The 14,240-nt window shown below is 37.8% G+C and overlaps 1 protein-coding gene across 13 annotated transcripts in view; it reads left to right on the top strand.

The window, feature by feature from the left end:
* Nucleotides 1-10,422, top strand: part of CTNNA2 (catenin alpha 2) — a 1,147,855-nt gene extending 1,137,433 nt beyond the window's left edge. For all 13 annotated transcript variants that reach the window (XM_054474847.1, XM_054474848.1, XM_054474846.1 and 10 more), the window contains one exon: nt 9,111-10,422. In XM_054474847.1, coding sequence (XP_054330822.1) covers nt 9,111-9,398 — 288 coding nt within the window. In that variant the 3' untranslated portion in view covers nt 9,399-10,422. The remainder of the gene's footprint in view (nt 1-9,110) is intronic.
* Nucleotides 10,423-14,240: the final 3,818 nt, after the last annotated feature.

The raw sequence follows: 14,240 nt of genomic DNA, 5'->3' as shown, positions 1-14,240 counted from the left end.
GGAGATCCTGAAGGGTTGGGATAAGGGAGGGTGCTGAAAGGAAGGCAAGGAAAGAATAAGTATAGGAAAAGAAGGTGGGGACTACCTAGATGAACAGGTGGCCCTGTTCCTAACTTTCCAAGGGCCAACCTGTCAGTACTCCCACTTATCTTTGAGATTTCCATGTTAGAAAGAATGCCTTGTTTTGGGTTGCGCAAAAACTGTTTTGCCTTTATTGGTGAGAAAAAAAAAATGGCTCTAAGCCATATTTAGGAAATTTGTTGACTATAATTAAGATTTCATGGGAGTCCCCAAGGTTTACTTACCTATAATTGAAAAAATGCAAATGAAGACAGTTAATCAGTGCACTGGCTGACTATGAAGCACTACTACCTACCTAAATGAATTAAAAATGAAGACACAAATATGTCCAGTTGAGAAAGTTACCAAAGAGCCAATTGGTAAATTTCTCAGCAAAGCTGCGGAGAATTTTTTCTTAGCCTGACAGCCTGCAGTGCCTTTCTGCCACGGTCTTTGCCAATTTAATCTTGAGCCATTCCATACAGATTTCCTCACAACTGGCCTTCAGCACTGGCTGGTTCTCTGGCATTACTTAAGGAAGCCCTGAGGAAAAGATAACAGACCTCTTGTCCTCTTTTCTGTGTAATTGATCCACTACTTAGAGCTGTAAAATATTTGCTTTACAATATCCTGTTATCAAATGGAATTTGAAACTCTTTAGGAGTTATCGCATAGAATTTCACTTATCAGGGATCAGTATGTGTTGTAATATTAACTCTTTTAATGTGGTTTTGTTTGTTTTGAGACACAGTCTCTTTCTGTCACCCAGGGTGGAGTGCAGTGGCTCCATCTCAGCTCACTGCAACCTCCGCCTCCTGGTTTCAAGTGATTCTCTGGCCTCAGCCTCCCCAGTAATTGGGATTACAGGCGCCTGCCACCGCGCCTGGCTAATTTTTGTATTTTTAGTAGAGATGGGGTTTCACCATGTTGGCCAGACTGGTCTCGATCTCCTGACCTCAAGTGATCCGCCCACCTCGGCCTCCTAAAATGCTGGGATTATAGGTATGAACCACCAGGCCCAGCCTTGATATATGTGTGTGTGTGTGTGTGTGTTAACAATAAATACAACGTATCTGTGATGGTCACTTTTACCTCTATTGTTAAAATATGCAGCCAATTTTATCACCTGATTTAAAATCATCCCCAAAATGTTTTGCATTTCTGTTAATACTTAAATCTTCTCCTTAATGATTTCATTAATTAGCAATTCATAATATGGTATTAGTACAAAAAAGTGCACAATATGTCCCTAAAATCAGCTGTGGAAACAAAAGTGTAAACGCAACATCCTTTAGATAAAAATATTTGTCGACTGGGCGCGGTGGTTCACGCCTGTAATTCCAGCACTTTGGGAGGTCGAGGTGGGCAGATCATGAGATCAGGAGTTCAAGACCAGCCTGACCAATATGGTGAAACCCCCGTCTCTACTAAAAATACACAAATTAGCCAGGCGTGGTGGCACACATCTGTAATCCCAGCTACTCAGGAGGCTGAGGCAGGAGAATTGCTTGAACCTGGTAGGCGGAGGTTGCAGTGAGCGGAGATTGTGCCACTGCACTCCAGCCTGGGTGACAGCAAGACAACATCTCAAAACAAAACAAAAGTCAGTATCAGACAATATTTAATAACTAGCAAAGAAAACAATAGAAGTCAAACAAGTTAATTCAAATATAGAAGTAGTGATACGATGGATGATATATCTGTGCCATAAAGAGAATCAAGTTTTTTTGGACAACCCTGTTAAAATGTGCCCTCTTGGGAGGTAAATAAGTTTCCTTTCCCGTGCTACTTAGCAGATTCTGAGGGAGCAAAGTGCCTGAGTGATTAATAATGCCTGCCATGGACACTATGGATGAGAGTTTGTTTGATGAGAAAGAATGAGTAGACTCCAACACAGAAATGAGAGCTTGCTATCAAGGAAATGTCTTTTTGTGAGCATATAAACATTCTGAGATAACTTAAGTGGGAAAAGATGCGATTAGGCCGAACCTTTTCACCATGCCTTTGTTTGCTTGAGTTATTACCCTGGACTTTCTAGAGTTTTTTAAAAAGTGTTATTGATATAGACTCTGGAAAATGTACGCAGATATTTCAAGGTATTTCAAACGTGTCACAGTTTCTAAGGACATCAAATATCTCTTCAAAGCCTCATGGATTTTTAAAACATGAAATGTTCTTCTTGGAGGATAATAGGCTCCAATGCTCTGGATTTCTAACCTCTAATTCATTAACAGCAAAGCTGACTTGTAGCAAATTTTTTTTTCCTTGCAAGCAATTTGTGACTCCTTTGAGGGAGATAACAGTTTAAATATAAATAAATGACGAGCTCCAGTGGAAAGATTCCAGTTTTCTTGAGGTGTTTGCTCTCAATTTATTGCCAATTCTCCCATCACAACTTCCTCCCCTGAAAACCTACTCTAGGTCTGAACATGTTTAGAATAACCCCATTAAAATCGTTCTTGTTCTTATATGTTAAAGCTGTGTTATTCCCATTTTAAAATATTGCAAAAGGCTAAAGTGGACTTTACATATATTTAGGGAAATATTTTAGCATTATCAAACTCATTAGTGTTATTGGCTCTGACTTACAATAATGAAAATAAAATAGCAAGGCCCAAATGGAACTGGTTCCTTCTTCCAGGCATTTCTAAGCCATTTGAAGTAATCAATCAAAGCAAACACCTCAGTTCTTTTATTTCAAAATCACCTTCCAAATGGATTTGGCTTATTTTATTCTATTTAGCTTAGCCAGCAGTCCCATGACATTTGCATTATTTTTAATCCAATGACAGATTGCTTTGTGCTTTGGATTTTCATGAACTGCCATTTATGTTTCATTAATTTTTGTTAGTAGATGATCAGCTTTTTTGAAAAGACATACAACATGAAAATCTCTCTCTCTCTCTCCATGCATACTGTAAATATATGAATTCAGAACATGCAGTCAAATCCTAATTCTCTTCTTTAATCGTATGCCCAGCCTCCACAAATTAACATTCTAAGACATTTACTATGTCATATCATCTGCAATGTGTCCCCTACCTGTTTTATGTTATTTTTCACTTTTGACAATACTATTATTTGTTTGTTTTTAAAGCAAGCTGTTACTAAATAGCATTTATTTTATTTCTATCTTACCTCAGGAAGTTCACCATTCTGAAGGGTAAAAGATTGCTAATTACTTAACTATTCCCTACATAACCAAGGAAGGTTATTTTCTATTCAAGTAAAATACTTGTTGATGATATTATGTCTTAGATTATTAAAAGGATATTAATATTGATTTTAAAGGTCTTATGCTGAGAAATTTTTTGGTAAATTTATTAAACTTTTGTGTATGGATTTAATCTTTATAAAAACAGTAAGGAATATGAAAGGACAAAATCAAACATATTATACACCTACAGTATGCAGAACACCACCATACATGAAACAATTGGGAAGATCAATATAAGCAAAACATGATTTTTTCAATATTTACTCCCATAAATACAACTGGCCCTCTGATAAATCACCTAGATGTAACACACACACCTCAAACTCAGTATGTCCAAAGTTATACTCAGCATTGTAGCACTTCAACATCCTTCTTATTTCCACAATCTAGGTTAAGAGCATTGATGTATACTAAGTTGGACTAGTTAGGTATTTGAGAATTGTCCCTCCTCATCACTGTTAACCATTTAGTCACCAACAACCTCTTATTAAAGAGTGTTTAGATATCATGCCCACAATGAAGCTGTTTCCCCTGTCCTTTCCCTACCTGACTCAAGGTAAATTGCTATTCCTTTTGTTCATTTAGCATCTTGCATCCTACTAAAACACTGTCATACAGTGTTAAAACCTTTAGTTTGTGTCTATTTTTCTCATTGTACTGTGAGCTCTTGTGTTTCAGTGCTTATGTCTATTTGTGTTTCTATACCCAACACTTAAGCACAGTAGTTGGCAAAAAGTATTCAGTAGGTGTCTGAAGAAATACTTGGATGAATGTGTAGATGGAAAAATGTAGGGATAGACTGGAGGATAAAAAGTCAGTGATAATTCAACAATTCAAGAGGTGTTGCCCTTTCCTTTGAAAGAATGTGGTTGACTTCATCAAATTCTGTTTCTGTTGAAACTGAACACCTGTTGCAGCACGTAAGACCTGTTTGAACGAAGTAGCATGCAGCTAAGGACATAGGCTTTCAGAAATATTCAGTTGATAACATAAGCTGTACAAGAGTCATTTCAAATACTTATTATGATGTTCTTCAGCTTTGGTGATATAAGGAATTAGGCTGCACAAATATCAATAAATGGAAGAATCACAATTCAGATAAGTCTTTGCTCCAGTCTTTCTGCCCATTCAAAACACAAAATGAGGAGAGTATACAGAACAGAAATCTATTAGAAGTTGAGTGGTATTAAGAAGAGTAGGAATAGAGGCAGGGGAAAAAAAAGACAACGTCCTATAGAAAGGCCTATAAAACAGCTCTCCTGCCCCTATTTGCTTTTCATGGACTATAATAGCACAAGATGAGAGGAAACATCTGTTTTCTTTTAAACATAATATTTTGATATTTTAAAAGAATCACAACAATTAGCAGAAGCCTAATTCCTGTGGTTAGGGACAGCAGATACCTATGGGATGGAATAGGGAGAATGAGTGTAGCAGATAGTGGTAGACTTTGAGGGCTGAGGATTCACCTGCTCTGGATGGCTCTGGGAAATAGCATGGAGGAATGGTAAGAGCGTGGGCTCAGTGGTTAGATGGCCTGGGCTTACATCTTGGCTTCACCACATGTTAGCAGTGCGATAATGGGCAAGCTATATGCTTCTAAGCCTCAATTGGTCAAGCCCTGTCTCAGGGCTGGTTGTGAGATAGAATGAAATAAATGAAACTCAGGGAACTAGTTCAGAAAACAGCACATGGTCTAATTTGTTAAATCTATGCCCTTGTTTTTAAACTAGCTGAAAATAAGCAGTTTCTCTTAGGTTAGATACAGGAACTTAATGGGATATCCTATAGGAATATAAAAGGCCCGTAACTAGAAAAAGATGGATATGTCTTTCTGCTGAAAAGGCCTGTCACTGTAATTCAGATCAGCTTGAGGAAGGGCTGAGAGGTGGTTGATTTTTGAGGCCATTTTAAAACTAGCAAGACTGGACCAGGTAAAGGATTAGATGACTAATAAGAGTAGCTGAGCCCTGCCTAGTGTAAATGTGCTTCAGAATAATGGAGCAAATCCAAGACAAATTAGCAGAGATCAGTTTCCAGTGTCTATTCCATAAGGGTGACTTGAGGCCAGGAAGAACAAGGAAGGGCTGAGCTCTGGGCAGCAACATACCTGAGGCCAGAGGCTACAGTCAGCGAGGATTCGGGCTATGAGGATGAGACTAAGAATCACAGATTGTGAGAGATGAGGCACTTATCAGACGTAGCCATGATGTTAAAAGGATGTTGCCAGGTTTAGGGGACAGGCTTCCAGCCTGTTCATTAGTAGAAAAGAGTTCATTTTGGATAGGTAATAACTAAAAAACAAGACCTGAGAGATTAAGTGATGCTTCGGGGGAACATTGGTGGGGTTCAGATGAGTGGGCTTTGGAGAGAGATAGTAGTGGTCCTAATCCCTACTTTGCCAATGACTGCAGGGACAACTTATGTTACCTCCCTACGCTTCAACTTCCTCACTTATTAAATGGGGAGTAATAATCATTCCTACTTCAAGAATTTTTGAAAATTAAATCACACAATTAAAAGGACTCAATGTCAGGCATCTAGTAAGTGCTCACTGAATTTTATTATGAAAACTTCACTTATACGTATTCACTTATGTATCTTGTTGAAAAAGCCATCATTACAGTAAGTCACAAAATAGAATGCAACCATGTTAAATAAATGTTCCTAAACTTGGTATTTAAAAAATGTTGCCATGCAGCTTTATTCTAATATCTTTTCTTTAGGAAGTGAAGTTTTAGCCAACCTTGCCAATTGGAAAGCAGAGTTTTGGCACCATTTTGGAAAGGCATAAAGAAACCCATTTTTAAATTGGAAAGAATTGTGATTGTGCCGATAATGATCTAAATCAAGAAAGTGCGTCTACAGAAAAGGGCAAAATGTAACCTTTGGAAATTCAGCTTTTTTAAAAAGTCAAATTTTATATTAACTTTAAATTGGGCTTATTGTTTGTGGAAATATTTGTTCCAGTTCAGTTGGCTGGATCTCTCACCTCCTCACTTTACCTTGCTGCAAATTCAAGATCTGCCTTAGCAGGCGGCTTGAATAAAATTCTTGGCTTTATATTTCAAAGCTTTCTCACTCTCAAACAATGTACTAGGTTTATTTACAGGATTCCTGCATCAGGCTTGAAAAGCAAAGGGGTTCTGAAGAAGAGACAGGCTCTCATATTTTTGCTGCAGAATTAAACACCATCTATCTGAAAATGGAATCTGTGGTAAAAATCTCCAAATTTACTTGTAATCCCTTCTCTTCAGATCAGCTCAATTCTCCCAAGACTCACTCTTTGGGAACCACTTAATAATACAATAGCAATATATCATCTTGTTCTACTTCTACTAATTCTGTTGCCCAAAGCAAATCAACGAAATGTCCCTGTCATATTTTACCCTTTATTTACTCATAGCACGCGATAGAATTAACTAATTTTATGAATTAACATCACTCGTTTTTGAAACCTGACAGACTTACAGAGAACTGTGCATTGGCCAAAGGTGTTAGGTATTTAGCTTCTAAAGAAACCGTGACTTATCTGCTCCTGATTATTCCCAACATTTTGCTGTCTCATCTCTGTCCTTCATTATTTACGCTTCTACCTGGGGGTAAGATGGGAAAGACGAAAAGGTAAAATTCAGTGAGATAACTGGCTATGATCTTACCAAACTTGTGTATGACAGAAGTCCTGAAATCATTGGATAAAGTAAAACATCAAGACAGTCTTTAGGTTTCATTAATCCAGTGGTTCTCAAACTTTGGCAAGTATCAGAACCTCCTGGATGGCTAGCTAGTTAAAACAAAGATTGCAAGGTTTTGATTCAGTAAGTTTTGGATTGGGCCTGATAAATGCGATTTCTAACAGATTCCTGGGTGATGCTGATGCTGTTGCACCTCAGGGACTAGGCTTTGAGAACCACCCCACTAATTCATTCTTGGCTTCTCTCCTGTTAACATGAATAACCTAGAGTTTGCTTTTCCTTAGCTGTCTTTAGAAATTTAGGCTGTATAAATGCAACAGTGTGGGGTTCAGCAGTGATTTTGGTATATGTGCATTTTGTATGGCATAATAGAAGTGATCAAGTAAGTGGGTTACTCCATCCATTTGGTTGAGTTAATTCACAAAGCAATTATATAAAACATCTTCCATTGTTTTCCCCAATGGTCATACAACAAGCTTTTCTGGTGATGGAAAAATTGAGCTAATTTGATTGACATTTTTTAAAACACAGCACAACATTAATTTAGCTTAAATAACGGATATGGAACAAAAAGAAGCCAAAGGAACAGTATCACAGTGGTGTTAGATACAACTTCTGATAACCTCAATACCGCATGGGACATATTTTGTTAATAAGAAATGACACGAAGCTAAAGTGAATGCCAGTCACGTCAGATAGGAGAACCATAAGATTTACAGTCTCTCAGTTTAAACACTTTCTTAGTCACCTAGCCCCCAGGAGGCTTAATGCAGCTACAGTTCATGAAGTTCATGAATTACAGGCTACACAACAAATAATCTCTACAACTAGGAACAGCATACTTAGGAACATCTTTGCTTCCTTCAGTTAACTGTAATTGATATATTTCATTAGTGGATGTTACAAGAAGTTTGATGAAAGATCAGACTATGCTCAAACATCCCTGAGGCTGGAATAATATTTGCAGTTCAGCTGTTAATTCTTTTCTTTCACTAGCTCACATGTAGAATCCTGGCTGATGGGGAGTCTAGGAAATGCATTTTTGAGCCTCACCAATCCTGAGCTCAGGATATAGAACTAGTGTATAGATAAATAGGTACTTCCATTGGTTGGGCTATAACATTGAGATGTAACCCCAGCATCTGTGATGCAGGCAGTGAAGCAAGAAGAAGGTCGAAGCAGATATTGAATGATCTAGTATACAGTACGTACCACACGCACTAGTTAAAGACAGAAAAAAGGTAACCCAAAATATTCCTGGCCTGAATGTCTGGTGATGGGCCTCTAAACCTATTCTCAAGTTGTGACTTGTCATAGCATTTTTAAAAGCCATCCTATCCAACAGGGTGGCAGTACAGATGAGTAGTATCTTAAAAGACTAAAACCTGTGCTAGTTACTGGACCTCTCCATGTATCAGCTCTCTCATTCTAAAAGGGCATGACGATAATGCCTATATCATAGAGTTGTTAATGAGAGCTAAGTAGGAAAATACAAATTTCTCATAATAGTATTTGGCACATAGTAAATACTCAATATTTTATTAATGCATGGATGGGAAGGTCTCACTGAATGCTATGAGATCCTGACATAAGTATCAGTATTTATATATAGAAGGTATATTCAGGAGCTGTTAATAGTGAAATTGATACTCCAAGCTCAATTAACACCTCATAGAAGCAAGAACACCCATGGATTGTTCTTCTGCCTAAATGACTGTATCCTCACCAACCCTGAGCTCAAGATACAGAAATAGCCTATAGATAGATAGATACTTCCATTGGTTGCGCCATAAAATTGAGATGTAACCCCTTTATAACATTTATTCTTTAGTGTCTGCCAAATGCTTGTCCAACATTTGAGTAAATGTCACCATTGCTAATTACCCTAATGTAATAATATGAGATGTTCCACTTTGGAAAACTTCTGTTACCTTGAAATTCCTACCTGCTAAGATGAGGGCTTTGCCATTAGCTGTATTGAGATTTTGAAAACCTTAACTTGTGATAATTTGCTCCTTTTCAGCAATACTATTTATTTGCACAAGGAAAACATTATTTTAACTGTGAAAGTACATCACCATCTTGTGATTTTGGGGCCTCCATTAACCCACATGTATCTCATTCTTTTCCTACTGTAGCTGGACAGTGCCACATCACTTATCCAGGCAGCTAAAAACCTGATGAATGCTGTTGTCCTCACGGTGAAAGCATCCTATGTGGCCTCAACCAAATACCAGAAGGTCTATGGGACAGCAGCTGTCAACTCACCTGTTGTGTCTTGGAAGATGAAGGCTCCAGAGAAGAAGCCCCTTGTGAAGAGAGAAAAGCCTGAAGAATTCCAGACACGAGTTCGACGAGGTTCTCAGAAGAAACACATTTCGCCTGTACAGGCTTTAAGTGAATTCAAAGCAATGGATTCCTTCTAGGACGATAGGTTTTAACAAGAAAACTTTTTCTTTCTTTTCTTTCTTTTTCTTTTTAATTCCATTTTTGTATGCATACCTGCCGGCTCGTATGCCTCTGGCATGGGGAAATTAAGGGAACAGTGTCTGTTTGCATGTAAGATGAGATGAGATCAATACTACTGATCCATCTGTAGCCTGGGAAGGAGACAGGACATTCCTGTACTAAGGTGGCACAGAGCTGTCCTTTGCAACATTCTCATAAAATTGGGCACAGAGTTCGCATTGGCGCAATATTTATGGGAGTGGGAGGGATGGGGAAAATAAACTTAACTCTACAAAAGCAAACTCTAATGCATGCAAGAATCATTAGGTTGGCAGGTATATTCATAAGTGAAAAATCTGGAAGTGTAATGGTAGAACATAAAACTTGTATTGCTTCTGTTTCAGTGCAAAAATGTACTAGCCAATACGCTTAAGTGTGTGGCCCATGAATTGAACAATTAACCTTGAAGTCTATATCCGTGATATTATGTCGATTTTTAACTGAGGGGAAATTAACTAGTCCAGCCTAAAATGCTTCTTTTAATCTGCATTGTTTCCTCTTCTAGTTGTGCCATTACTAGTGATCATGTTTTTTTCCCCCCCTTTACTGAAAACAATAAACATCTATTTGAGACAATTAAAATCCTTCTGGGGGCACTGGAAGCACAATACGGTGACCAATCTTGCTTTCATTTTTTTTTTTTTTAATTTGAACTATGATTTTGCTAGAAATAGAAGGCCCAGTGGTGGAATATTAGAGGGAAGGAAACTGACAACGTGTGAAAGTTAGAGGCAAATACATAGGTGTAGCTTGGAGTGCTGGTATATTAGATACCATTGTATTCACTAACTCGAAATAAACACATTTAATCTTGACATCTCAAGTATGTTTTCTTTTTTTAAGTATGTACTTAATAAAGATTAGAGCATCTTCCTGAAAATTCATTAAAAAATGCATTATGTTTTGGTTTGTTTTTAGAGATTAGCAATAAAATAGATGATATCCAAATAATTGTCATTTTTAGAGTTCACATATTTATTTTGTGGTTTGTTTTTCCACTTGTTTTCATTCACTTTCATACTGCATTGAAAATGACATTCTTTTTAATAGAAGAGCCAATTAATTTCAAAATATTTTACTCATTTTAGACTTTTTCCTTTTAAGTTGGAAAAACAGGACCTCTGTCCCATTATTAAAAAGTGGCGATAGTATTTCAGCTAGCTATGAACTGAGAAATGGGGAAAAAGCCCCCAAATAGTCACCTGAATTCTCCGAACTCCTCTCATTGGAATGATTCCTACAAGTTATCACATTACCATGTCTCCAAAAGGCTTCCGGTAAATACACATGTTTCTTTCTTAGCAAAGTGATAACACGTTGGGAGTCATGAACACCTAAGCTTATGTGCAAGATCCCAAAGGGAAGGAGCTATAAGGGAGTGTGGAAGGAGGAAAAGCTTAATCTAAAATCTTATCTAGAAATGATTCTGCTCGAACCACTGATTACTACTACTGAAAATAACACCACCAAGACTGAGAACATTTCAGTAGAGGAGACACCACAGAAGCCGTACACTGATTTTCAACACTAATCATTAGATCACAGATAACTAGCCTGCTTCATTAATTTGCATAAACATTCAGAGGGTGCCACTGACACTCACAGATATTTAAGGAAGGCCTTAACTGAGCCAGGTTCTAGGCTGAGCGCACCACTAGTTAAATGTATGGGTGACTTTTCTGTTAGCACATAACCATGCCATAACAAGAAACCAGCATGCCATTTTTGCCCACTGACCTGAAGAACAAAGACAGCTTGTTCTTGGCAGCATATTTTTGATCTAAGGAATCTGAGTTTCTCCCAAACAGCAATAAAAATACCCTTTTGAGAAGTTTTTCCTGACAAGAGCCACTCATTCTGTTTTTCTCCTCCCTAACAGATGCTTTAGAAATGGAAAGATCTCTAGCCCCTCTTCTCCACAGGATCTAGGGATATAATAGAAATATTAAGGGGTTAAAGACAGGAAAGAAAAGTACATCAACCTAGTGATGATGATCCTATAGAAAGAGTCAACACAATGCCATTCAGAAGTCCCCAAAGGAAATGTAATTAGCATAATTAACTTTCTGGATTCATACATTATTATTTATTGGGTCAAATATGTTGCAGACCAGCCAAGAAGCTTTTGAATTTTAAGTTTCTTGGCAAATCCTGAAAAATAGCCGGTAGGTATCAGAGGAATAGAGAATGCCCTTGACTTTGACCTATACAACGTTATATGTTTCAATGCATGCTTATGAACAGTGTTTATGTGTGTGTGCATCGATTTCAGTGCTTACTGAGTAAGCATCATCACTATCCTTTCCATCATTGCTTTTATGATCAAGGAAAACAGTAACTATTCGGAAAGATAAATATAAACACTTAGTTGAAACCATTAAAGCAATAAAGAAGTTGGTAAATTTCTTGTCCTCAAGAAAAATACAGTCTAATTGAGAACATATTACATAGACAAAAAAATGTGCCAAGAAATCATACTCAAAAGTACCAAATGAATATGGTAGAGAAATTACTGTGTGGTGCTAGTGAAGTCAAACCCATTGAAGACTGAAGTAGCTGGGTAAGAATAATGGAAGAAGAAGGACTTGCAAATGAGAAAATAAATACATTCTGAATGAATGAAAATTATAAATCAGCAAATTTGGCAAGAGGGGTGATGGTTGGACATTCAAGGAAGAACAGCTTACTTTAAATATGTAAAGACAAGTATAGTCAGAGGGAACACAGGATTTATCAAGGGGATTAAGGGGTATAAATGTGGAGATGAGATGTAGTTTGAAACTAAACTATGGAGGTCATAAAGGAGGGTGACCATTACCCAATAGGAAAGGTGGAGTTTTTAAGTGGAATGATGACACTGAAATTAATGATGTGTGGGGAGATGAGAGCTGAAAGGGGCTGAGAGTTAGAAGAGGCATATATGATAGAAACGTCAGAATGAATTTCAGTGACTTCTTGAATAACTATATATGGGGAAAGAATTATTACAGTATATGCTTTCTTCAAGGAGATTAAAGAATAAGAAAATAGGAATAATTAAAAAGTGATATTTTAAGATGGGCTAGAAGGGTATATTTGAGGAACATAGAACCCTAAGCAAATACTTGTGGGTATTTTCTAAAGAAGCATTTTTGGCTGCAGCAGGATGGATCCTCCTGATGGGAGGAAACTAAATAAATCTGTTTCCTGTGCCCACTGTTCTAAGATGGATGCTTTGGAAGTCAAAACTGTTATATTCTTCTAATGATCCAAAGTATCCAGGAAATCATAAGATATCTACAGAAGATTTATAGTTTTTTTAAGCATTGAAAACCATGAAGTCAACTTGATTCTTTGAAGTCAACTCTGTAAGCAATTGGTTATGATTTGGGCCCATGGGGAAATAGACTATACAAATGCCGTCATAATGGTCATCAATTTTGAGGCATTAGTTATGTATAGGACACCTTTTATTCACTCAAGGCATAAAGATCTATAAAATAAGGTGTATAGCAGAATCCCTAAGCTAAATAAGCATACCAAAATATTGTCATTCAAATTGATAAATTATAATTCCTAAATGTGCTGGTCATAGGTCATAAGTGATTTGACTTTTATTGCTGTGTCATCACACATTAATCCAATTAAAAAGGCCAGTGCTTACTCTTGAAGATTGTGGCATCATTTAGAGGTAATGAGAGAGAAAAAAATTATAGAAAAATGTCAATAAAAGTGTACTAGAGTAGTGGAGTAATATCAGAAAAATGGTGGACTAGGAAGCTCCAGGTCCTTGTTCCTTTATGGAAACACAAAGTAAACAACATATTAACCACAATAGCTTTATGGAAACTTTAGAAACAGTTAAGGATTTGCAGCAACCAAGATAATGTCCATCAAGAGAAAGCCACACTCAACATGTTAGGAAATTTGGGGTCATTTCTGCTCACTTGTGCCCCCACCCTCTCCCTGGCATGTTCAGGAGGGAAGCCACTCAATTCCTAGTGTTATAGAAGAAACCAGGTTCTTGTCACATGATCAGGAAAATTTAGGCATGCGGACACATTGTAGGGTGAGTAGGGCAGAGTACACTGGGTGAAAAGAAAAAAGGCAAGAGCAACTCAGCAAAGCCAGAGAGAGTCCTGCTGGCAGGTTTCCTGGCTCACTGATTGAATCCCGGGTCACCACATAGGAACAGGCAAGGCCACGCTCCTCCCCCATGCAAAGGGCACGAAATCCGAGGCTCCACCCCATCCTCCCAGTGTGCAGGTGGGCATTATTCAGAAAGAATTAGTTGGGAAAATGTGGGTGTCATCCACAACCAGCAGTCCAGTGTTTCAGTTTTCAGGCTGTTTTAGGCTTGAAATCAGGGTTTCTCCAGGGACCGTTGGCTGTCTCCTGTCTCTATCATGAGTTCCTCCTTTACAATGGAAGAAAAAGAGTAGAACTTCTGCCTTGTTTTGTGGCTTCCTAGAGGAATAGTTTCTTTCTCCCCTAACTTAGAGAATAATTGGGAATGGTGATACAGTTTGAAAATCAGGTTTCCGGCCACTGAAAGCCGCAATAGGCACAACAACACATTAAAGCTTTGGGGAATTCAAGACCTTTGGGGACCTGGAGGCAACGGAGTAGAGGCCAAGGAATACAATAGAAGACTTAAGGTCCTGAAAAGAATCAGAAGTAAGGCTCTTAAGGAAAATAGGATATTTAAAAGAAGCTTTGTATACCGGGACTTGGGGGAAGGAAGAACACCACACAGAGGCTCAGTAAATACATATGTTTAG

The sequence above is a fragment of the Pongo pygmaeus genome, chromosome 12 (genome assembly GCF_028885625.2).
Source record: "Pongo pygmaeus isolate AG05252 chromosome 12, NHGRI_mPonPyg2-v2.0_pri, whole genome shotgun sequence".
Lineage (NCBI taxonomy): Eukaryota > Metazoa > Chordata > Mammalia > Primates > Hominidae > Pongo > Pongo pygmaeus.
This window is presented reverse-complemented; position numbering and strand designations above follow the sequence as displayed.